General features: G+C 38.4%; 1 protein-coding gene across 4 annotated transcripts in view; it reads right to left on the reverse strand.

Annotated features, from left to right (window-relative positions):
* Positions 1–2,391: 2,391 nt before the first annotated feature.
* Positions 2,392–24,124, reverse strand: part of RSRC1 (arginine and serine rich coiled-coil 1) — a 364,908-nt gene continuing 343,175 nt past the window's right edge. For 3 of the 4 annotated variants that reach the window (XM_080656477.1, XM_080656475.1, XM_080656476.1), the window contains exons 8-10: positions 10,777–10,883; positions 3,673–3,825; positions 2,480–3,020 (exon numbers count right to left, since the gene is read on the reverse strand). In XM_080656477.1, the coding sequence (XP_080512603.1) occupies positions 2,928–3,020; positions 3,673–3,825; positions 10,777–10,883 (353 nt within the window). In that variant the 3' untranslated portion in view covers positions 2,480–2,927. Of the gene's footprint in view, positions 3,021–3,672; positions 3,826–10,776; positions 10,884–24,124 lie in introns of all 4 variants that reach the window. The other variant, XM_080656474.1, reaches the window with a different exon arrangement.

Genomic DNA, 24,124 nt, shown 5'->3' on the forward strand with positions numbered 1-24,124 from the left:
ATACCAAAGAAGGCCTGAGCTCAGTGATGTGTTTGATGGTGTTCTATGAGTCTTTTTCATTAAATTTGATTTGGCGTGTGTGGTAATATTGTAGTCTTCAATAGGAACACAGGTAAGCGCAGCTAATACATTAAAATGAATCATACTGGAAATCAGCAAGAAGGGTGAATAGTCATTGAGTTCCTGCAGGGACTAAAGTTTAGTTAATTAATTAAAAAGATAACAAATTCTCTATTCCTATAAAAAATGTAGCTTTAAAATACAAATCTCTTGCAGTTCTAGTTTCTGTATTTGAGCTACTTGCCACAGAGGAACACTGGAGTTACACATTATTAGAGTAGATCATAATATTTTCACTATTTTATAGATGAGGAATGTCAGTCATACCGAGAAAAAAACACCTAGTTCAGGTTCTTTGGAGAATCACTGATAGGCCCAATGACAACCCATATTCTTGCCTGGACCACTACAGTATATTTTTTAGAAGGGTGATAATACTTTTACGACTTACAAGTTATGCAAAGAATAAAATAAAAAGTATTTCAGAAACTGTAATCTTTTCTTAGTTACTAAAAATTTATATGCCTAGATTAAAAACCATACAAACCCGAGTTCACACTGGGCACTGACAGCTAAAGAAAAAGAACACTAGCATTTATTTAGAGTGTGAAAACATGTTTGTATAAAAACACATATTTATCATCAGTCTTTTCCATATCTTTTGCAATTAAATGTAAGCTCTTTATATTTTTCATTTTTTTTTTGGTTAATCCTCACCATAGGATATTTTTTCCATTGCTTTTCAGATAGAGTGGGAGGGAGGGGTGAGAAAGAGAGAGAGAGAGAGGGAGAGAGGGAGAGAGAGAGAGAGAAAGAGAGAGAGAGAGAGAGAGAGAGAGAGAGAGAGAGAGAGAAACATTGATACATTGATATGAGAGACACATCAACTGGTTGCCTCCCACATGTGCCTTGAACCAGGAGGCAGGGAGCGAACCCACAACCCAGGTACATGGCCTTGACCGGTAATTGAACCCGAGATCCCCCAGTGCATGGGCCATCACTCTAAACCAGGCGTCCTCAAACTACGGCCCGCGGGCCACATGCGGCCCGCCAAGGACATTTATCTGGCCAGTGAACTGGCCCCCTGTTTAAAAAGTTTGAGGACCCTTGCGTAAACACTGAGAAATACCGGCTAGGGCATTATATTTTTCTTATTTATTTATTTATTTATTTATTTATTTATTTATTTATAAAATATATTTTATTAATTTTTTACAGAGAGGAAGGGAGAGGGATAGAGAGTCAGAAACATCGATGAGAGAGAAACATCGACCAGCTGCCTCCTGTACACCTCCCACTGGGGATGTGCCTGCAACCAAGGTACATGTCCCTGACCGGAATCGAACAAGGGACCTCTCAGTCCGCAGGCCGACGCTCTATCTACTGAGCCAAACCAGTCAGGGCTATTTTTCATTTTTAACAAGGATTAGAATTTTAGTAGTTTCAGAAAAATAAAAAAAATCATTAGATGACCCACAAATTGGTAATTTTATCCCCCAAAACTGTTCATGCTTATATTGTATTATGAGGTACAGTCTTCATAGAGACTAAATTGGAGTGAGACCAAACAACAGAACAAAATAGGGAAGGAAAATATTTATGTCAGCTGTTGAAAACTAAAGGCAAGGCCTAAAAGCCCTTATCTCTGGCATGTTCAGTATGGAATGCATAGTTGATTTTCATTCAGCCACTGAGAAAGGTATTCTACAGTGACAGAGCCTTCTCAACATTACAACTAGTTGGCTTACTCTATAGCAGTGGTTCTCAACCTTTCTAATGCCACAACCCTTTAATACAGTTCCTCATGTTGTGGTGAACCCCAACCATAAAATTATTTTCGTTGCTACTTCATAACTGTAATTTTGCTACTCTTATGAATCGTAATGTAAATATCTGTGTTTTCCGATGGTCTTAGGTGACCCTGCTAGTGGTTCTCAACCTGTGGGTTGCGACCCACAGGTTGAGAACCGCTGCTGTAGAGCCTAAGACCATCGGAAAACACAGATATTTACATTACGATTCATTAACAGTAGCAAAATTACAGTTATGAAGTAGCAACGAAAATAATTTTATGGTTGGGGGTCACCACAACATGAGGAACTGTATTAAAGGGTCGCGGCACTAGAAAGGTTGAGAACCACTGCTCTATAGGGAACAGCAGATGGCTAAGTAAGACTGAAGCGAGAGCTCTTACCTGTTTCCTCGGAAATTACTTCCCTGTCATGGACATTTGGCCAAGTGGTTAGGTCTAGCATGAGCATGTGATTTCTAAAAGAAAGGGTGGGGTCTGCTAACATGTTTAAACGGAACACTTAGTAAAAGCTGATCTCTAAGCAATAAGACATCAATTTATTTAACCTTTAAGAATTTTTTTCAATAAATATGTTATTCTTTAAATATTAACATGCTCAGTCTGCTTAGATAGTTAAGAATGCTTTTTATTGTTCCTGAAATTTCCCAGTAAGGTGAAATAAAAGATTCAAAGACATGGAAGATGAAATCTCATATTTATAGCATATAGATTGATTCTCATATATGCATGATCAAATTGTGTCTTTAAATGACATCTTGATATTTTAAAAATTGTACTTAGAAATGATACTGTGTGCCATTTATTTAACATTGATATTTTTAGGATTAGCTTTATTAACAGAAGGGATTTTCATGCATTCCTCAATTTTACACTCGTTTTAATATTCACAGTGTTTAAGTTCAAATCAACAAATATTCAAGCCCACATGAGAAATGAATTAAATTAGATTACCTTTTTATATAATTGGGTCAATTCTTTATAAGAGTAAAAAGTTACAATGGGATATAAAAACCTAAATTTCCAATGTTACTATTAATTCAACCACATGTATCATTTAGGCCACAGGACTGCCCATTAGCCTTTCTTGTCGAAGAGCAATTAATCTCTTGAACCACTTCTCCTCAGCATCAGCTTTCTCAATAAATAACTGAAATAAAAAAAAGAAAAAAATGTTATTGTGTACTAATCACTTGGGTTTGACCTTACATGATGCAAAGCACCTTTATGAAATATATGTTTCAGCACAAGATTTGAATACTGTTTAACTCTGGATGACTTCTTAACTGAAGATCATCTATTTGGAATTAATAATGATCAGATAGTTTTGGAGTAAAAGGACTAATACCAACATCATTTGGTTAACAATTTTATACCTTATTTATGAAGTTTATTTCCTACAATCTTTCTGAGAGACTGGGTGAAATGACAGCATTTCACAGAAGACAGCAGTACGTCCATGACAAGTTCATAGTCAATGAACCATCTAAGCTGAACCTGAATCAGATCTTTTAATGCCAGATTAAAAACACAACAAAACTCATTTTTTTGCCTATTTTTCTTAGTCATAGAAATACTTCTTCTAGAAGTCAGGCAACATGAGTTGAATATACCATAGTCAAATACATGTAACAGCTCCAAGGTCTGGGGAGTGGGGAGTCACTTGCCTACTTTTAGCAAATTGGAACATATGAATCCATTTCCTTCACTGGTCGTCTTGTCACCAACACAAAAGGGCAATTGTCTGAATTCATTTCAGTCAACTAGACTTCAACTGACAGTCTTAGGCTTAAGGATCTTACATTCGGATGAGCCAGGGAATTGTCATCTTGGTACTTGATAGCAGTAGGGATGCTGCTCGGGTCTATTTCTTTTTCATTACTGGGTAGATCAGCAGCTACTGACACTGGTCCTGATGCTGCAGGTACATGCTTCACTTCACTGGCTTCCACTGACTGACATAAAACACATATTAATTGCATCACAATATACAATTAGAATTCTGCTTTAATAATATTTCTGATTTTGAATAATAATTGCTTAATAGTCTCTTCTGAGATGAAAGTCATCATGAAGAAGCCCTAGGTTAATTAAAAAAAAAATTACTCCCCAAACAAGCAAACAAATACAAAAATGTTGGGAAAATGCTATCATTTCTTATGATCAGCATAATTTTAAGAAACTGGTACTCTGAGTCCATACTATTGAAAAAATATATATTTCATATATGTAAATTCTATTACAAAACAAGGTTGCAACAAATCTCCAGCATTCAGTTGGCCTCTTTAGGTATAAAAAGCAAAGTCATAGGTTATTTATTTATTTATTTTTAAAATAACAGTCTTACTGAGATATAATTCACATATTGAAAATCATACAGCTTTTAGCATACCCAGAGGGTTTTGTAACCATCACCACAAGCAACTTTAAAACATTTCATCATTCCTTCCAAAACTCCATACCCATTAGAAGTCACTACTCCCCATTTCTTCTCAACCCTTGGCAACCACTAATCTGCCTGTCTTTATGGATTTGTCTATTCTGGACATTTCATATATAAGAAATCATACAATATGTGTTTTTTAGTGACTGGCTTCTTTCATTTAGCATAATGTTTTCAAGGCTCATCCATGTTATTCACATATCAGTACTTCATTCAGTTTTATTGCTGAATAATATAGGCACTGTGTTAAGGGCTGGGGACAAAAAGACTAATAAATCATCATTCCTGCCAGGAAGGAGCCAGCAGTTTGGTGCTAACTTGGGCTGGTTCCAATATTTCCTTCCCTAAGAAAGGAGAAAGCCAGGGAAGCAGTGATTAGCAGCAAGGTTTCAGGGATAATATGAAATGTATTAGACGAGAAGTTGAATTTAAAATAAAAAATGAAGACAATTGGGAGATTAATTCAACTTCTTAGCCCCTTTTCTATACCTATTGGTTCTACACCTATTGTTTTTCAATTTCCATTTTCTTTTTGACCTTTCTACTTCTGAACACTCACTTCTCTAAATGAAGGGAAAAACAGATTTCACTGAGAAAATCATATAGAAAAAAAATGAAATAGGCATGAATGAGTTAGTCCTTAGAATAACTTATCTTAGAATTAAAAATCTATCTATTTAACAGTATTTATTAAGTACTACTAACTGCTAAGCACTGAGTACACAAAGAGAATAAAATAGTTATGTTCCCTGTCCCAATTGGAGATTACATTTTCCTAATGGGAATGACAAATTACTAAAAAATAATACATAATAATCCTCTATAATAAAGAGCTAATATGCTAATGGTCATTACACCCTTAAGCCATAACGACCGATCAGCAGGAGGCTGCATGCCCAACAGTGTGGAGCTGCTGCGTTGCTCCAGAGATGGGGTGGAAGTGGGAGGCGCCCGGAGGAGGTGGGACCATCCTGTGGCGGGTCGGTAGGGGTGAGAGCTCATAGTAGCCCCCTCACCAGTCCTTCACCACCCACCACTTGCACTCAGTGCGCCCGCTGCCCACCTGCCAGGGGAAGGAGTGCAGCGCGCACACCACCAGGAAGTGGTGCTCCAAACTCTGCAGCAGGCACAAGGCTTGAGGCTTCCACGCTCTCCTCTGGTGCCATGACGGGGCGGAGCCGCTGCATTGCTCTGGAGACGGGGTGGAAGCGAGGAGGCGCCCCGGGAGGCGGGACCAGCCCGAGGTGACTTGCGGGGCTTGAAGTGGCCAGAGAAGGCCGCAGGGGTCGGGGGCGGGGCCAGGCACACTGGAGCTCTGGGTGGAGGTTAGGGTGTCAAGGCGGGACAGTGGGCAGGTGGGAGGGGCACGCGTGGGTGGACAGGGCTGAGCGATTTCACGCACTGGGTCTCTAGTACATATATAAATACAAATTATAACAAGTGACATAAAAATATTTAAAGAAATATTTGTTAAATTTGAATTGGAAGTTTTATTCTTACATTTTGGAGCCAATACTTACCTCCCCCCCCAGGTCTCAAATATTTCTATGACTCCAACATACTGGGCCTAGAAGACTCACAATCCTTATTTAGAAGATATTATACTGACTCTTTGTAAAACTGAAGACATAGATTAAACCCAATATTCTGCCAGGGGAAAAATGGGAAGTGTCCTAATCCAGTGAGGTCCAGGACATCATTGTTTGGTAGTCTATGTTGCTGTGCAGAGACGAGAAGAGCATGCCATTCTGCATATCTCGGCCGTTCTTTGATAGGGCTTAGCTAGGAGACTAGCTGTCTGTATGGAACTGCCTTGAAAAATTGTGGCATGCTGTTATTCTAATTGCCAAAAGTATGGCAGAGATAATATCTTACCTAATAATAGACAAACATGTAAATTGACCGTACCTCTGCTACACCCATAGCCAATCAGAGTGAGTATGCAAATTAACCCAACAAAGATGGCAGTTAATTTGCATACATAGGCACCCAATGCCTGGGTCCCGGGAACATCCTGGCACCCAGGTCACTCTGAGTTAAGCCCTGCATGGGCCCTGAGCAACCTGGGAAGGGCCTGAGCCAGGGGACTACTGGGCAGGGCCAAGCCTGCGATCAGAGCTGAGGGGGCAGGGGCGGAGCCAGCGATAGGAGGGAGCTGGGGGTCCCCTGCCCAAGGCCGAAAGCCTCCGCCAGAGGCTTTAGGCCTGGGCAGAGGCAGAGCCGGAGATCGGAGGGACCTGGGGGTCCCCTGCCCAGGCCCCGAGGCTTTAGGCCTGGGCAGGGGCAGAGCCGGTGATCAGAGGGAGCTGGGGGTCCCCTGCCCAGGCCTAAAGCTTCGGCCAGAGGCTTTAGGCCTGGGCAGGGCCCAGCCGGTGATTGGTGTGAACTACAGAGGAAACACCTTTTCTGACTGCTCATTGGCTAAGCTTCCTGTATGCCACTGGTAATATTCTTAGTAACTTGGGTAATAAGAATCCAAAAAGGTGATCTAGGGTTTTTCCACCACACTTCGGGAGAAAAAAAACGAAGGTCCGCTGCTGGAGGGCTAAGAAATGTCATATCCTGCCCTAGCCGGTTTGACTCAGTGGATAATGCCTCGGCCTGCCGACTGCAGGGTCTGGGTTCGATTCTGATCAAGGGCATGTACCTAGGTTGCAGGCTCCTCCCTGGCCGGGGCCCAGGTCAAGGCTCATGCAGGAGGCAACCAATCAAAGTGTTCCTCTCACATTGATGTTTCTCTCTGTCTTTCCCTTTCTCTTCCACATTCTTTAAAAGTCAATGGAAACATATCCTCAGGTGAGGATAAAAAAAAAAAATAAAGAAATGTCATATCTTATGAAAGACACACCTTGAAAATGCCTAAAGAAAGTCGTCATTTTTTCATGGTGAAGGGACTGGAGTCTGTGTTGATGAAAACACCTTGGTGGCTGTGGTGACTGGCAGTGGCTGCAGCAGCAGGGTGATGGGGCTGGTACCTTCCCCTGATCAGCCCGGTTGCCTCCCACAAAGGGGTTGCCTCTCACTGGATTAGGACACTTCCCATTTTTCCCCTGGCAGAATATTGGGTTTAATCTATGTCTTCAGTTTTACAAAGAGTCAGTATAATATCTTCTAAATAAGGATTGTGAGTCTTCTAGGCCCAGTATGTTGGAGTCATAGAAATATTTGAGACCTGGGGGGGGAGGTAAGTATTGGCTCCAAAATGTAAGAATAAAACTTCCAATTCAAATTTAACAAATATTTCTTTAAATATTTTTATGTCACTTGTTATAATTTGTATTTATATATGTACTAGAGACCCAGTGCGTGAAATCGCTCAGCCCTGTCCACCCACGCGTGCCCCTCCCACCTGCCCACTGCCCCGCCTTGACACCCTAACCTCCACCCAGAGCTCCAGTGTGCCTGGCCCCGCCCCCGACCCCTGCGGCCTTCTCTGGCCGCTTCAAGCCCCGAATTTCGTGCACCGGGCCCCTAGTTTCATTAAAAAAACTAAGTAATCTAATTCTATTTTTTACCTACACTGTACATATTTCTTTGAGAAGTTCTTATGCAAATGTAAGTGAAGTTCTCAGAGGTTTGAATCAGAACATGGAAGTTATTATATAATAATACATAATTTAAAATGTGTGAAAACAATCATTAATTGCTTCTTTAAGAAAATGAAAATTTGATGATTAAAAAACCCTCAACATGGCCACTATCCAACATCCGGCTTTGAATAGTACTGCCATCTGGTGGTTCAGTTTGGAAAAAATTGTTTTCAAATTGTATTTCCAAGTTAAAGAACAAATTACCCTCTTTTTAAACAGAGGTGGATATCTGCCAGATATAACAATTTAAGGGATGAATAATTGGTAATAATATTATTATGGACAGCAGTCTGAAAACAAGCTGCATCTTTCCCTGATGCTGATGATATACCAGGAGCTATAAGATTACTCACAAGAGAAACATGATTGCAGAGGGTAAACTAGTCCAATCGATATGTGTTACAGACAGCATGGTGTCTAGCATGTCATTAGTAACAGCCACTTTTCTGGTAACGGCTCCCTAGCTTAATTAGTGGTATTAACATTGCTAAAGACTCTACCAACGGAAAGGGTGGATAGTATAGAACAGCCTTTTTCAGAGATATAAACTTTATACCAATGAGTGTAGAACTTTCTAGGAGAGAAAGATGTTGAAACTTGGGTCGTGGGTAATTTAGTCCTCAAGAGAGTCTTTGCTATGCATCAGGGATACCCCATCACCTCTCCCATGATCTGGATGAAACAGTACTCAAGATAATTTACCTCCCTGTGCTAAGTAATCTCCTAATAAATAATTCAGCTTCGTGGGCATCCTGAATTCCTACCATATATTGTAGACACAGACATTTTAGAAACTAAAAAAAGAATGTCACTTTCTAAACTAAGATTGGTCCTCTGTTTTATATTGCAGTCGAATGTGAATTTATTCATTGTTGGCCCATCATTGCTTTTCTGATAATTTTGAAATGCAGTGACTAATATAAAGTACAGTGTTGGGTGGCTAATCCTATTATACATTCACCAAGGTAAATGCCATCTTCTGAGGCTTTTTAGAATGGTCCCCTGTTGGTGCCACTTACTCTATTTCAATGCATGCTTTCTTTTTACTATAACAGGGAAGGTTCATTGAGTTCACAATTACTAGACATCTGATAGTAGGAAAAAGAGGCTCTGGAGTTGGACAAATTTGGTTTAGATGCTGCTTCTTGTCATTTACTAGCAGTTTGACCATGGTTAGAAAATTTGCTGAGCTTCAGCTTCCTTAGCTATAAATAAGGGTTATTGGATATTACATAAATTATATATGTTAAATGTCTGGTATTAATGGTAGCCATTTAAGTTAAATTTAAAAAGTGGGGCTAGGATACAACATTGCTTCTCATAATTTGCTCAATGCTTTAATGTTTTCAAATTGCTGTGTTGAAACAAATTGGTCCAAAGCTGATGCCTATACTGGAAACCAGCAAATTTAAAGCTATATAAAGCTCTGAAGTAATTTTTAACTATTTGCTAGTAATAAATAGGTCACCAAGCCTCAAATAAGGAGAATTTTAGGGTGTAGAAACCATAAAAAAGTACAATCTCTGGTCCAACCAAAATGGGAATCCTTGTACCTACAATTCCTCTTTAGGAAGCCATCGACAAATACATCCCTCAGTGAACAGTAAGCGGGAGGTGGGGCAGGAGCAGGAGAAGAAGAGTAAAACAGCTTTCATTTCTGGAGTTTTCCTGTGTGCCAGGCACTTGGCTAACTGTTCTACGTACAGTATCTTGCTTATCTTTTAAAGACCTCTGCCATGGGCATTATCCCCATTTGAAGATAAGAAAGCCAAGGTTTAATAAGGTGATATGGTTTAAGGATGTAGATAGTAAATAGCAGAATCAGAATGTGTTTCCAAGTCTGTCTGACTCTACATTTTATGCTTTTTGACCACTGCTTCCCAATTGCTAAACCCAAGATGTCTGCAAGTTGGTTTTGCAGGAAAGAAATAAAAATGTTGGTAAATATCTTAACTAAATACATTTCTAACGGACTCAACTCACAGTGCTGAATTAATAACATTTCTAGGCTATTTTTGCTTCTCTGTCATACTTACTATCCAACCTAAAACTAGCTATTTCTAGGGTTTCCAGAATTGATTTTATTGCTTTTTATGATCATTGTGAAGGGAAAACTATTTTAAAAATAGTTGAAACAGAAGATGGGTTTCCCTCACATAGATTTAAAAAGGTTCCTTATGGAGGCAGAGGCCCTGTTCCATCTTGGTTCTCTCAGTCATTAACTTATTTATAGATGTAGAATATTTTTGAGTAATCGGTAAGTACACCATGTCTTTGTCATATGTATGTTACTAAAGATTACATGTATTTTCATAGTAAAATGTCTTTTCCTACCAAAGGAACATATATTCCCAAAAGCAGCCTTAATTATGATTGAAAGCACACACAAAATATTCAACAGAAATAAAATGCTAATCAAAGCCCCTTTACAAGATACCCATTTGGCAAGAGTATAGATATATATTACTATTTGGGTATAATTTCATTGTTAAAGGCCTTTTCTAACTTTTCTCTAGCAATGCGAATTCAAAAAGTAGATACCAGTATATATGCTTGAAAAGAAAATCATGTATTATGTTCATGAAATGCATATTATTGTTGTAGAACTGTGTTGACATTTTACTTGGTCTTTTCAGTGAATTTTAAAATAAAAATGGCATCAGACACATTTTTACAGTATATTTTTTGACAAGTTAAACTTAAACTGATTCTCACTGGTTCATTCTCTCTTGCTCAATAACATGCTGACACTCTCTCACCCCACTTCATCTATCTATTAGCAGATGCTCTTACATTTAAGTGAAATCCATTAATAAAGCATCTCTTCAGCTGGAATCTAAAGGTTTATTCATAATACCTGGATGAAAACTTACCTTTTTGACTTCTTTACTTGATCTGAATGTCTGCTGAACAAAAGAATCACTTTCAATGGCTTCAATTTCTTTTACTCTTTTTACTTGTTCTACCAGGGTGGTTTGGTCTAAAAAAAAAGGGGGGGAAGGGGGAATTGTCAGTGTATTTTGGCACATAAACTTGTTAACGACACTACACCTAAGCAGAGCTCTTTCTTTCTATGCAGTAATTTTGACTCACAAAATTTAACTGGATGAAAAGAAAAATTTAACTGGATGAAAAGAAAAATTTAACTGGATGAAAAGCTATAGTTATAGTTAGGCTACAGCAAGAAACTTTTCTTCCCCTAAGATCTGCAAGTATAATGTCCCTACATACTTAGACTCTCACTAAAACCTAAAACATTGCTGAGAAGGCACTGCTATAATGATCTAGCCAATCTGGGCTAATCTGGTGGGAGAACTTTCAAAAAACAAGTGAAAAAACCCCACCCTCATTATTTTGAAAATACACATTAAACTAAAATAAGAGCACAATAAATCCACCTGTACCCACCATCCAGCTTCTATAATCATTAACTTCCTATTATTCTTAATTAATCTATCCATCACACTTCAGTGTGTATGTGTGTGTTTTGGTAGACCTGGAGTATTTAAAGTAAATCCCAGATATCATATCATGTTACCACTAAATATTTCAGTAGACAGAGCTTAAGAAAAAAATTAAAAACAGCACCATAACAATACCATCTTCACATCCAACCATGTTACCAATTAGAGGCCCTATGCATGAAATCCGTGCAAGAGTAGGCCTTTGCAGCCCCGGCTTCATCCGGAAGGTCGTCCGGACGGTTGTTCCACTGTTCGGCCGTTCGGTCGATTTGCATATTACGCTTTTATTATTATAGATAATTCTCTTAATATCACCTTATACAGTCCATGTTTAATTTTCACATGTCCAAAAACATGTCTTTTTATAGTTGGCTTGTTTGGAACAGGATCCCAACAAGGTCTACACATTACACTTGGTCAATAAGTATCATAAATCCCTTTTAATCACTTCCTGTCCACTGTCCTTCCTTTCATTGCCATTTATTTATTGAAGAAACCAGATTATTTATACTTTAACAATTTCCACATTCTGGATCTGGCTAATTTTTATCTTCATGATGTCATTTAACATGTTCCTTTACCCTTTGTAGTTTGTGTAAACCAGTAGTTAGATCTAGATTCAGTTTCAATTTCTTCTGACCAAGAATACATCAAAGGTGGTGCTGTGTAATACTATTACATACATCATATCAGGATGCGCTTCTCCCACTTTCAGTAAGGCTAAGATTGAGCAGTGGGTCCAAGGTGTTGTCAGCCTGACCCTTCTATTATGAAGTTCTCCATGACCCTTCCCTGAAAGGTTTTAGCAGATATTAATATTTGTTGCTTAGATCTATCTTTTCATTAGAGGTTGAAAATGGTGATTTCTAATTCTATTATCCTCCCTGCATTTATTAGCTCTAATTCCTATATAATGAAGAACTTGCCTCATTGACGATTTGGTGATTGTAAAATATAGTCTATACAGGAAAAGGCAGAATATATTTTCAATTATTTCCCTCTATAAATTTTTGTAGAAAGATGACCAATATGAGTTAATATTTGTATTTTTAATGAATTTTAGTCCATGGTAGTTGTTTTCATATTTTAAATTAGTCTACCTCTTCAGGTTGGTTTCTGCATCCTTCTGATATGATCCCTAGTAGTTAATGTTTGAAAAGATGTTCCAGGCTCATTTCATAGTTTCCATCCAGGACTTGAAATTAGCCATATCTCCAAAGAGCCTGGGATCCTTTTAGTGAGGAACAGTATTGAGAGAGAATAGCCTGGGCAGCAGGGGTGCTCACTGCGACTGGATTGCCATTGCTTCTCAGCCTTTTCAGTGGGTGGGATAGGAAATACAAGTATTCCCTCTGCTTCTGGAAAGTTCCCATCACCCCACTTCACTTTCACAAAAGATCTACATTAGTACATGCTTTTGTTAACTGAAAAATCGGAAGAGGATTTCACTTTTATGGAAAAGGCAAAAGTGAAAATAACATTCAGCTTTTGTTTTGCAGCGAGAGCCAGAGCCAACACTCCCATCTTTGGAAGAATATATTTTCCTACATAAAAGCAAGTACTGTTGGAGTATCATGGAAGAGCTAATAGCTCCACATGCTTTAGAATAAAAGCTCCTGTGGATTTTAATTATGCAATGTACTAATTGAGCATGTGAAATGAGAGAAGATTCTTTGCTCAGCTAATTTATTAATATTAACACATCCCATACCTGTGGATAACATGTTTATTAGTGTTAATATAGCGGAGAAAAATTATCATGTATACCATTCCAGATGATCCAACTTTAATTTGCCAATATGAAAACAATTTGTCTGTATAGGTCTTAATTAGCTCACTATTATTTCAAAATCACTAATTTTCAGGCGAAGTCAATATTTCTGACTTCAGGATGTCTCATATGTATCAACTGTTTGACCCTTTGGAATTTTCCTTAACATATTCTCTCATTTGGATTTACAAAGCACATCATTAGTATTAAATGTCAGAGGTGAGCACACAAACAGTACTTGATGTATAAAGCTTATAGTGTTCATAGATTTAAATACGGACATACAACCAGCCAGTATGTTTAACAAAATAGCACTGGAGAAATTATAAAGAAAGAAAGGAGAAAGACTAGAGAAAAAGAGAGCATGATCTCTGTGTTTTTCAGTGATCATCCAGGACTAACAGTGACAGGCAGATAGGGGAAAGCCAGTTTGCCTCTGACTTACAATCTGAAAATAAACCAGAAAAGCTTTTGCCTTTCCTTGTGGGAACCATTTTATGGGTGGTATTTAAACCAAAGAGAATGATATTTAAGTTAAAGAGTAAAAGTGATATTTAAATTAAAGCTTAAGAGATTCGTGGGAGATTTACATTTTCAGTCTCATAATAGCTCAGCTCCATGCTGTCTAAAAACAACAGGCATAAAAATGTTTACATTGCTTCATACTGAAAATTCTAATATCAATGTCCACAAATGTATGTCTTGAGTATAACCCTGTCATTTTTGGAAGCAGAATAAAGCACACTGATAATATATACTAAGTTGTTTTGAATTGAGGTTAAGGTATATATGCCAATTTGTCATTTTAAAATCCTGTGCCAATTTTAAGACTGAGAAAAATGTGAGTGAAAACTAGTTATTGTTTATATACTTGGCATGAATGCCTAGCATACAAAGTATCTTGCATTCATCAACCATGAGGTAAAAATAAGTGATAAAGTTACTGGGAGAATTAAAAGTATAGGATTAAAAATATTAATGTGGTAAATATGGAGGAAACATCTAGCACTTGATACTTTTTGGTAAACATACTATTGGTAAATATAATGACTTTCATAGGCTGTCTGTAAGATGTCAGTAGAAGGGAGACATACTTCATAGTAGTAAAATAACAAATAATGGAGTCAGAAAGCTAAGTTACTACAGACTAAAACAATCAATACTAACTCACTGCATGGAAAATAATTTTGTTCCTTTTGTGATGAAAAATTAAAATCAAATAGTTTATTAGTTACCACTGATGTTATATTATAAAAATTAGGCTCACCTGCTACTTCGTTATATATTTGACAATTTTAGATGATACAACATTTACAGAATTTTAAAAAAAATTCTGTAAACTGTTATCAAACAGTATACACATTTAAAATTAGTAAATCAAGATGACAAAGTCCAATATAAACCTTTTATTTGAAAAGACAAAATTTTAATCTGTATGCCATTTATAGATAATAAACATAAACGGATCTCTAAACTGGCAGCAGTGCTAGGCTGAACACAGCAGATGGCACTATTACCCAAGACGCAATCATGGAATAAAAGAATGGGAGTTTCATGAAAGGTTTCTCACACATGAAAATCTCATCTTCAACTGACTCCTTTTGAATATTAATATTTTATGAATTTATCCAAAGTTAAAATGCATTTTATGTTACAAAGAGTTTGGGTTGGTTGGCCTCATAGTTATCGAGTTACTTATGCTACTTTTCTCTTCCAGGAAAAAAAAAATTATATACTAATAGCACTGTTACAAATCCATGAATAACACAAAAGGATTTCTTCAGTTTAAACTGACTTAAATTTTCATCAAGAATGCAAATAACCTTGAAATTCCTTTTTAGAGTAAAATATACATACTGAACACAAAACATGCAGGTACTGAAATGTGAGGCATTTTCAAGAATGAAGAAAGCAAACAGCATCAAACTGGCTATTCAATAAATAAATGAATGAATGAATGAATAAACAAAGCTATTCAAGAAAATCTATAAACAAATAAAACATCCCACAAAACTTACTTGAAATTCTAGTCATTAAAATAATTTCTTATGAGCACAAATTTTAACAGAAGGCAGCCACTGCTTTCTCTTTTAAAACAAAGCATACAAAGTACATGTCCGAAATTCATCCAACCCTAACATTTTCAGGTTGTGTTCATAAGTCCCATATCCCTGGGCATAAATTTTCAGAACTGATGTCCACAAATAATTTGAAAGGTGAGAAAACTTCTTCAGTAGAAGGTGGCTTGTTTGCTAGTCTTCTGGAAGCTTATGACATAGAACCAAGTTACTTATGTTGATGAGGCTCCTGAAGTGTCTCTAACAGCAAACCCCCTTGGACAGACTCCCAGACAGACTCATCTTACATTAAACTGCTTTCCATATCATATTAGGTTACAGGAATAACTTTAATGTGGATGTACCAGTGAAGAATTTCTGATAGACATTTCAATAAGTGCAAGGGAGTTGGGTACCAGGCTAGGCTTCATTAAAAAAAAAAAAAAATCACACTGAACCTCATTTAGCTCCTCTCACCTACAATGCTCTCAACTTTTCTGAATCCTTCCTGTCATTTCAGGCCAACCTTGTGGTGATGCTTTCCCTTGCCACCTGTGAGAAAAGGGGTCTCTTCCATAATTCGTTTGGCTTTCCCCATGTTGCCTTGCACCGATATTAATCTCTTCATGAGTAAAAGCTTAATTTCTCCAACTACAGGGGACATACCTTTTTGTGTCAACTTAGGACTTAGTGTAGTATGTTTTATTATTTAGTAAGCTGTCAATAAATATTTGTTGAAAAAGTAAAAATTAGAGGACTTAAAGTAACCATTAAAAACAACTTCATGGGAATTGTCAAATATCAGAAGTTTCTGTAACTTACAAAATTAAATGTTTTTGCATAGTAAATATAGTCAATAATCCTAATATATAAAAAGCCAGGGGCTGTCATGACAAAAAACAACTGGATGGACGACCAAACATCAGGCTGTGTGAGGTGACAAGGCCGGCAAGCGGGGTGGGGGGGGGGGGGGCGACAGTTGGGGGCGACCAGGCTAGCAGGGGGGGCAGTTAGGGGCAATCAGGTCAGCAGACAGGTGAGCAGTTAGGAGCCAGCGGTCCCGGATTGTGAGAGGGATGTCTGACTGCCGGTTTAGGCCCGATCCCTGGCCTAAACTTTCCTTCCCTTCTTCCCTCCCTCCCTCTCTCCCTCTCTTCTTTCAAATATTTGAGCCCATTCAATGTACCAGGCATTTTCAGATATGTTAGGGTTTAGAAACAAGAATTTTGTCTCTTATGAGCTTATGTTTTAATCAGGGAGACAAAATAATAAACATGTAAACACACAATATAATATCAAGAAAAATAGAGCAGGGTAGAGGGCTAGAAAGGAGGAAAGGCACTATTTCAGATTGGTAACCAGGGAAGAACTCTCTGACAAGATGATATTATAGCAGAGAAAAGAATCATGTGAAGGAGCAAGTTGTGAAAATCAGGGAGAGGATACCTCTGTGTTCAGTACAGGGCTAAGGAAGCTAATTTAGTAACTATACTACAGACATGGAAGTTGGCTTAAAAGGTTGCATATAAACTCAATTGCTGACCATATGGTTTGAAGATGGCAACCTTTTTTCATCTGGTAGTAACTAGCTTTAGCTCACACTTCTTGCAGCATCACTTGTGGTGTGGCAGCCTTGTGGGAATGATCGGAAGAGGAAGCGGGGACAGGCCTGTGCATATCTTTGAGGAAGCACAAAAGGCCCAGCGGGATGTCATCACCCACCAGGACACTGGAGTCCACCCGGACTCACTGAATGCTACAGGGTGAGTGGGGAAGCAGTGCTCTGCTGATGCATGGCCTCCCAGCTCCAGTGATTCAAGAGATGGGAGGTCATGTCACTTCCTAATGGATGTCTAGTAACACGAACTGCCCAAAATGGTAGTTGTATGGTAGACATCGTGTTATAAAACAAACATGTTTTGGTTTACTGTCCGTAGGTCGACAGGCACTTTGTTTTGATCATCAGTATTTGGAGTGCCTTTCTAGTGAGCAAGGTCATAGAGGCTAATTTTTCATTTAAATGTCTGTTAAAAGAGCCAGATGAGCTATTCTGGTAGTAGAAGTAGTAACTGCAGCAGTAACAAAAGTTTACATTTATAGCAGTCTGCTGAGCTAAGCACTTCACATGAACTACCTCATTTAACTACCATGCGAAAGAGAACAATTTTCAATCCCATTGTACAGATGAGAAACTGAGGCTAAGTAACTGAAGCCAGGGTCATTTGACTAGTTAGCCATATATAAATGAGATCCAATCTCTGAATTGTGATCCAGTCATTATTTCCTGGTGAAATAAATTCTTGACCCACACCTGCTAAACAACAAATTATTATTTTCCTCCTTCCCATCCATTTACAAGAAATAGCAACTGTTCTTTGTTTTGTTCTTATTCTACATTTTAATGCTATTCATTCAGTAAAATGCAATGTAGTTTTATTTGTAGAGGAAATGCCATATAAATTATCTTGGTCTTCTGGTATTATCTTGAGCTAGATTACAGATGTATATTTTCAGAATCTTTCACATTTGAAAAAGTTTTAAAAAAATTATATGTCACATTCCAAAAACCTTTATTATAAATAAGAAAACTAAAATCTTTAGGAAATCAAGCATTCTTTCACTTAAGCATGAAATCAACCTGAGTAAATTACCACTTCAGAGTTGTTCTGTATCTATTACATAACATTGGTGTTATAAAAATCTAGAATAGTTTTTGAGAATTTGGTTAAACCAATAATCACTATGTAGTCCAACTACAGAGACTACTGCCTTATGCTTGTTTCAAATGTAATAAACACGGGTAGTCAAATCCACTTCAGTGGTAAGAAATAATCATTCCAACAAAGCTAGAGCTACTGGAAGTTTTCTCATTTTAATAGGATAGAAGAAATATAATTTGAGGTATATAAGATTAATAGGGCAGAATACAAACTCTGAAGTTGCCGTTTGCTGTCCATTTTAATTCTACAATTCTTATTGACTCTAATTAAAATTCTGTAGATGGAAGCGCTGTATGTTTGTAAGGAACTTGCAGTGAATGCTGTCTGCCAGCCATCTCCAAACACCCCATAACCACACACAGCTCGCCTGTCAGGAGAGCTAACACAGACATCGCAGGGCACACCACATTTGTCACTGTGGCTAATATCAGAGATACGCAGCTCTTTTTTCTTAGCACACAAAAGCAAGATATGTAATTCAATGCTCAATTTACCCTTGTCTCGCAGGAGATTTTTCCCCGCTAATTGATAGAAATTAAGCCATTAATCAAGCCACTAGCCATCATTCAAACCAGAGAAGATGAATACAAACTTTCATCATAACCACCTTCCCCATTTTAGTGTTCATTAGCATTAATTTTTAATGCAATTATGCTATTCTTTTACGCTGAGCTCATAAATTACTGCTCTTTTGTTGCTGGCTGGCCTTGTAAAATCCAAACTAATGCTTTGTGCTCTGATCTTAAAGGCAATTACTAGATTCTTCTATCTTTTATATCTTTGCATCCCCAATAACCTTTATATATAATGAACACCCATGAATGACTATGCCTGTTTGTTATTTTAATGCCTCTATATAAATCTCTGAACATATAAATGTAGTCAAATGTATGTACAACTATATACACACACATAGACATACCACATATATCACAAAATATAAATGCTATTATAAATATAGGACCTCACAAATTCATATTGTAGTTTATGTTCAAATATAAAGACTTCATTATGATTTCTTATCATTAAAATGTAATGCGTTATTATATTAAAGTTATAATTTTTATAACAAAGAAGAGAGAGAAAATAGAAACAGTGGCTGGCTATTATAAACATTTGTACGGTCAAACAACTACTAAAAATAGAAAGAATGATTATGAACTATCAAAATTCTTTAGTTTTTTTACCTAGAGTTATTGTTTTATGTTTAAATCCTTACTTGAAAAAATAACTGTTGAAACCTGAAAATTAATGATATGAAAATGAAGAGTACTGGAAAATAAAAAGAACCATTTATCCAAAAATATGTTTTAAGCACATATAATAACTTCATATTCTTATATTTTACAAAGTGGATGCATCAGTTTATTAGAGGATAACAGTAGAATGCAAAGACAGAATTCCAGAAACAAAAATACTGAACCAAGAGGCAACATCTACTCAGTCCTCCATCCCAGAAAAGGAGGGTGAGATGGACTCTCCACAGTCTCCCAAAAGCATTGGTTATGCTCATTCCTGGGTGCAGAGGAGATAAAAATCTACAACTCCCTTATTGTATTATCCCAGTAATGCCTTAGTATGTGTTTGCAGGTTATGTTCTGGCCTCCCCCTAGCAAGAGAAAGGTTGCATATGTGGCATTGATTAATGAAATAAAACTGAATGGGGAAGTGTCAGTAGCACTGGTGTTGGTGCCAGCCCAGTCACATTTTGGAGATACACAGCTGTTGCCTCCTACCCCTAACACTATAGGAAAGGGGTAGAGAGTAGACAGTATATTCAGGAGTTGTTCAAAACCAAAAAAGGTTTTGAACCATTAACTTATCTATATATATAAAAAGCCAGGGTTGTAACATCCAAAATGACCGAAGGCTCGACTGAATGCCAAGGCTGTGTGTGCAGCAGGCGAGTGGGCTGAACTGATGACCTCTCAGAGAGAGAGAGAGAGAGGCGGGGCTGATCAGCCTTGCCAGCAGCCAAGCCTCTCTCTCTCTCCCAGAGGTCAGCAGTTCAGCCCGCTAGCCAGCAGCCTGGACTGAATGCCAGGCTGTGTGCCCAGCAGGTGAGTGGGCTGAACTGCTGACCTCTTGGAGAGAGAGAGAGGCGGGACTGATCAGCAGTGGCCTCACCAGCAGCCAAGCCCCTCTCTCTCTCTCTCTCTCTCTCTCTCTCTCTCTCTCTCTCTCTCTCCTGGAGGTCAGCAGTTAAGCCCGCTCCCCAGCAGCCTGGGGCATCTGCTGATCAGCCCCGCCTCTATGATCAGGCCCGGAGATAGGCCTGGAGATGCTGATTGGCATAGAAACCAACCAATCAGAACCAAATCTGGGTGAATTGCAAGGAGCCAATGGCTGCCTAGGAGGTGGAGCTTTTGACACTGACTGGCATAGAAACTGGCCAATCAGAACCAAATCTGGATGAAGTGTGAGGAGCCAATGGTTGCCTAGGAGGCAGAGCTTTTGACGCTGACTGGCATAGAAACCAACCAATCAGAACCTACTCTGGATGAACTGTGAAGGCAGAACCTAAGGTGGGGGCTGAGGTGGGGTTTTAAGGGCAATAGCTGTTTGGTGTAAGGTGTAAGAAAGTGATTCAATTTTTTAATGACTGGCTTGGTAGTATAGTGCATATGGCTGGCTATCAGTTCAGATATAGGGATTATGTGTTTTTGTCTGCGAGCATCTCCTCCTGCTGAAAATGGCTCTCCCCCGCCACCCCCCATTTAAGCAATCCTATTCTACATAATCTACCTATAATAACAAAAGGGTAATACGCTAATTAGATTGGGTTGACCAGCCATCTTCTGGACGTCCGACTTCCTTCCGAACAAAGCCATGGTGGTGGGGGCCAAGGCAGAGGCAGTTAGGGGTGATCAGGCCGGCAGGAGAGGGCAGTTGGGGGTGAGATCAGGCCAGCAGGGGAGGGCAGTTGGGGGCAAGATCAGGCTGGCAGGGGAGGGCAGTTGGGGGTGAGATTAGGCTGGCAGAGGAGGGCAGTTGGGGGAGAGATCAGGCCGGCAGGGGAGGGCAGTGAGGGGTGATCAGGCAGGCAGAGGCAGTTAGGGGCGAGATCAGGTCGGCAGGGGAGGGCAGTTAGGGGCAATCAGGCAGGCAGGCAGAGGCAGTTAGGGGTGATCAGGCAGGCAGAGAGGTTAGGGGCAATCAGGCAGGCAGGGGGCAAGATAGGGGTGATCAGGCCGGCAGTGGGGCAAGTTAGAGGCAATCAGGCTGACAGGCTAAGGGCTTAGGGGCAATCAGGCAGGCAGGCAGGCAGAGGGGTTAGGGGTGATCAGGCAGGCAGGCAGGCGAGTGCTTAGGAGCCAGTTGTCCTGGATTGTGAGATGGATGTCCGACTGCTGGTTTAAGCCCAATCTCTGTGCCCTAAACCGGCAGTCGGACATTGCCTGAGGGGTCCCAGATTGGAGAGGGTGCAGGCTGGGCTGAGGAACCCCCCTCAGTGCATGAATTTCGTGCACTGGGCCTCTAGTTAAGATATAAAGAAGGTGATGATTATCTTGCCTTATCTTATGTTTCCTTTCATGGCTAGTTATTAGATTTCACCTTTGATAGGAAGTTATACATGGGTTAGAGGCAGTGAGGCTTAATTCTACAGGAACTTGATTCTCTGAACCAGGGGGCTTGTATGTCAGGATAATTAGACAGCTTAAACTCAAGTCTTTTGTGATCGTTCCTTCATTATGTCAGAAGTAAAATAGGCACCTCCATACATGTATTGAACATTTAAGTTGTTGGTATAAAGTTGTGAGTTCTAATACCTCTTTTTATAAGCATTTTGTGTTGGGGCTCAGGAACTTAAAAAAAACAGTCCATGGCTTCACATGCCTTTATTTCCCTGATCAATTAATGAAAATGTTGGGGTTCAGAGACCTAAATTGAAGTTAATTCACCAAACATATATTTAGTGCCTTTTTATGCTAGATGCTAGACTAGGTGCTAGTGATTTCTGGTGGAAAATTACTTGCTTTTTGACCTCACAGAGTCCCTGGGCAAAATGGAGCTAACTTTTATTTAGAATTTTTACTTGCAGGCAGTTATAAGCTGGTAAGAATAGGGACTTGTTGTGCTTACAAAGTGCTTTTGCACCTTTTATTTCACTAGATCCTGAAACAGACATGATTTTTGGTAAAAAATGATACCCCCATTCTTCAAATCAAATATTTGATACTCTGATCATTTAAGAGATACTATGAGAGGCAGAGTTTGGATATCAAACCAAGTCTTTGTATGCTTCCCATTGCACCAGGTGCTCCTTAGCCTTCGAATCTCCGATAGCCTATATGATGAATAGTTATGATTGCTTTTACTAATTTTAAATGCTTATCAAATTTACACAGTTTTGATCTTTTAAACAGAGCGGGCCAGGGAGAATGGTAGTAGATGATAGAAGATATTAATTTCTCATTCTTAAAAGCAGAGTATAAGGTTTGAAGAAACCACCATATATTTCAAATTGCAATTTAAAAAATTAGCTTTCTTGGGGTATTATTTATGTATAATAACAACACTTCTTAAAGCATCGAATTCAATAAATTTTGACATATGTATACACTATGTCACTAATGCCACAACCCAGATATAGAATATTTCTATTACACCAAAAATTTATTTGTGCCTCTCTGTGGTCAATCTCTATCTGTATACCCCGATCCCAGACAATCACAGATCTGCTTTCTGCCAGTGTATATTAGTTTGCATTTTCTGGAATTTCATATAAATGGCATACTCTTTCTCATCTGATGTTTCACTCAGCATATTTTTGTGATAGCTCCATGGTGTTAGGGACATCTATTGTTTGTTCTTTCTATTACTGGTAGAATTTTATTATATGAACTAGAGGCCCAGTGCACAAAATTCAAATTAGTGCACTGGTAGGGTCCCTAGGCCTGGTGGGCGACCAGGACCAACAGGGGCCTTCTGGGTGCCGGCCTGAGCCTTCCTTCTCCCGGCTGCTGGCTGCCAACTGGGGCCTTGATTCGTTCTGCGCCACCCCCTGGTGGTCAGTGCATGTCATACTGAGTGGTTGAACTCAGGGTCGCTCGAACTCCCGAGGGGACAATTTGCATACTAGCCTTTTATTATATAGGAAGATATCCATAATCTGTTTATCCATTCATATGTTGATGGGCATTTGGGTTGTTTCCAGTTTCTGGCTTTTGAGAATAAAGTTGCTATAATATTGATGTAGAAGTTTTTGAGTGGACATACGTTTTCACTTCTTTTGGGTAAACATGTACTATTGAAATGGCTGGTTATACGGTAGGTTTGCATTTCTCTGATGACTAGAGATATTGAGCATTTGTTAATGTACTATTGACCATTCACTTCTTTTTAAAAATGTATTCAAGTCTTTTGTTCATTATTTAATTAGGTTGTCTTATTATTATTGAGTTCTTTGCGTATAATGAATATACATCCTTTGATAATATGTATTGCCAATATTTTCTCCCATTCTGTTACTTGACTTTTTGTTTTTAATGGTGTCTATCAAAGATCAAAATCTTTTTAAATTAAAAAAGTCCAACTTATTATTTAAAAAAATAATTTGTGCTTTCTGTGTCTATCAAAAGAATATTTGCCTACCTCAAGGCTGCAAAGATTTTCTCCTATATTTTCTTCCAGAAGATATAGTTTTAGCCTTTATATTTAGGTCTACAATACATTTCAAGCTAATTCCTATGTATGGTGTTAATGTTCATTTTTCCCCATAAGGCTATCCAGTGTTTTCAGCACCATTTATTGAAAATGGTTTCTTCTTCTCATTGAACTGCCTTGGTAGGTTTTGCTGAAAATTAATTGGTCATATATATGAGGGTTGATTTCTGGTCTCTAGTCTATTCCATTTATCTATATTTTATCCTTAACAGTAATCCATAGTCTTGATTACTGTAGTTTTATGGTAACTCTTTAAATCAGAGAGTGTAAATCATCTGACTTTGTTCTTTTTTAAAAACTGCTTTGATTATTCTATGTTATTTGCATTTTTTAGTAGAAACTTTGCTCCTAACAATATATATTGAATTTTAGCATTACGATGCAAAGTATAATACATAATAAAATTCAGTTTCAGGGATAAGTTGAAATATAAATGATTACTAAAATTAGATACTCTCCAAATATTAGTTTGTTAGGCACAACACTTAAAATAAGAAAAGAAAACATTGCCAATTAATTAAATCAACTTTAAAAATAGTTTC

This window comes from Plecotus auritus, assembly GCF_963455305.1.
Source record: "Plecotus auritus genome assembly, chromosome: 2".
NCBI classification, from domain to species: Eukaryota; Metazoa; Chordata; class Mammalia; order Chiroptera; family Vespertilionidae; genus Plecotus; species Plecotus auritus.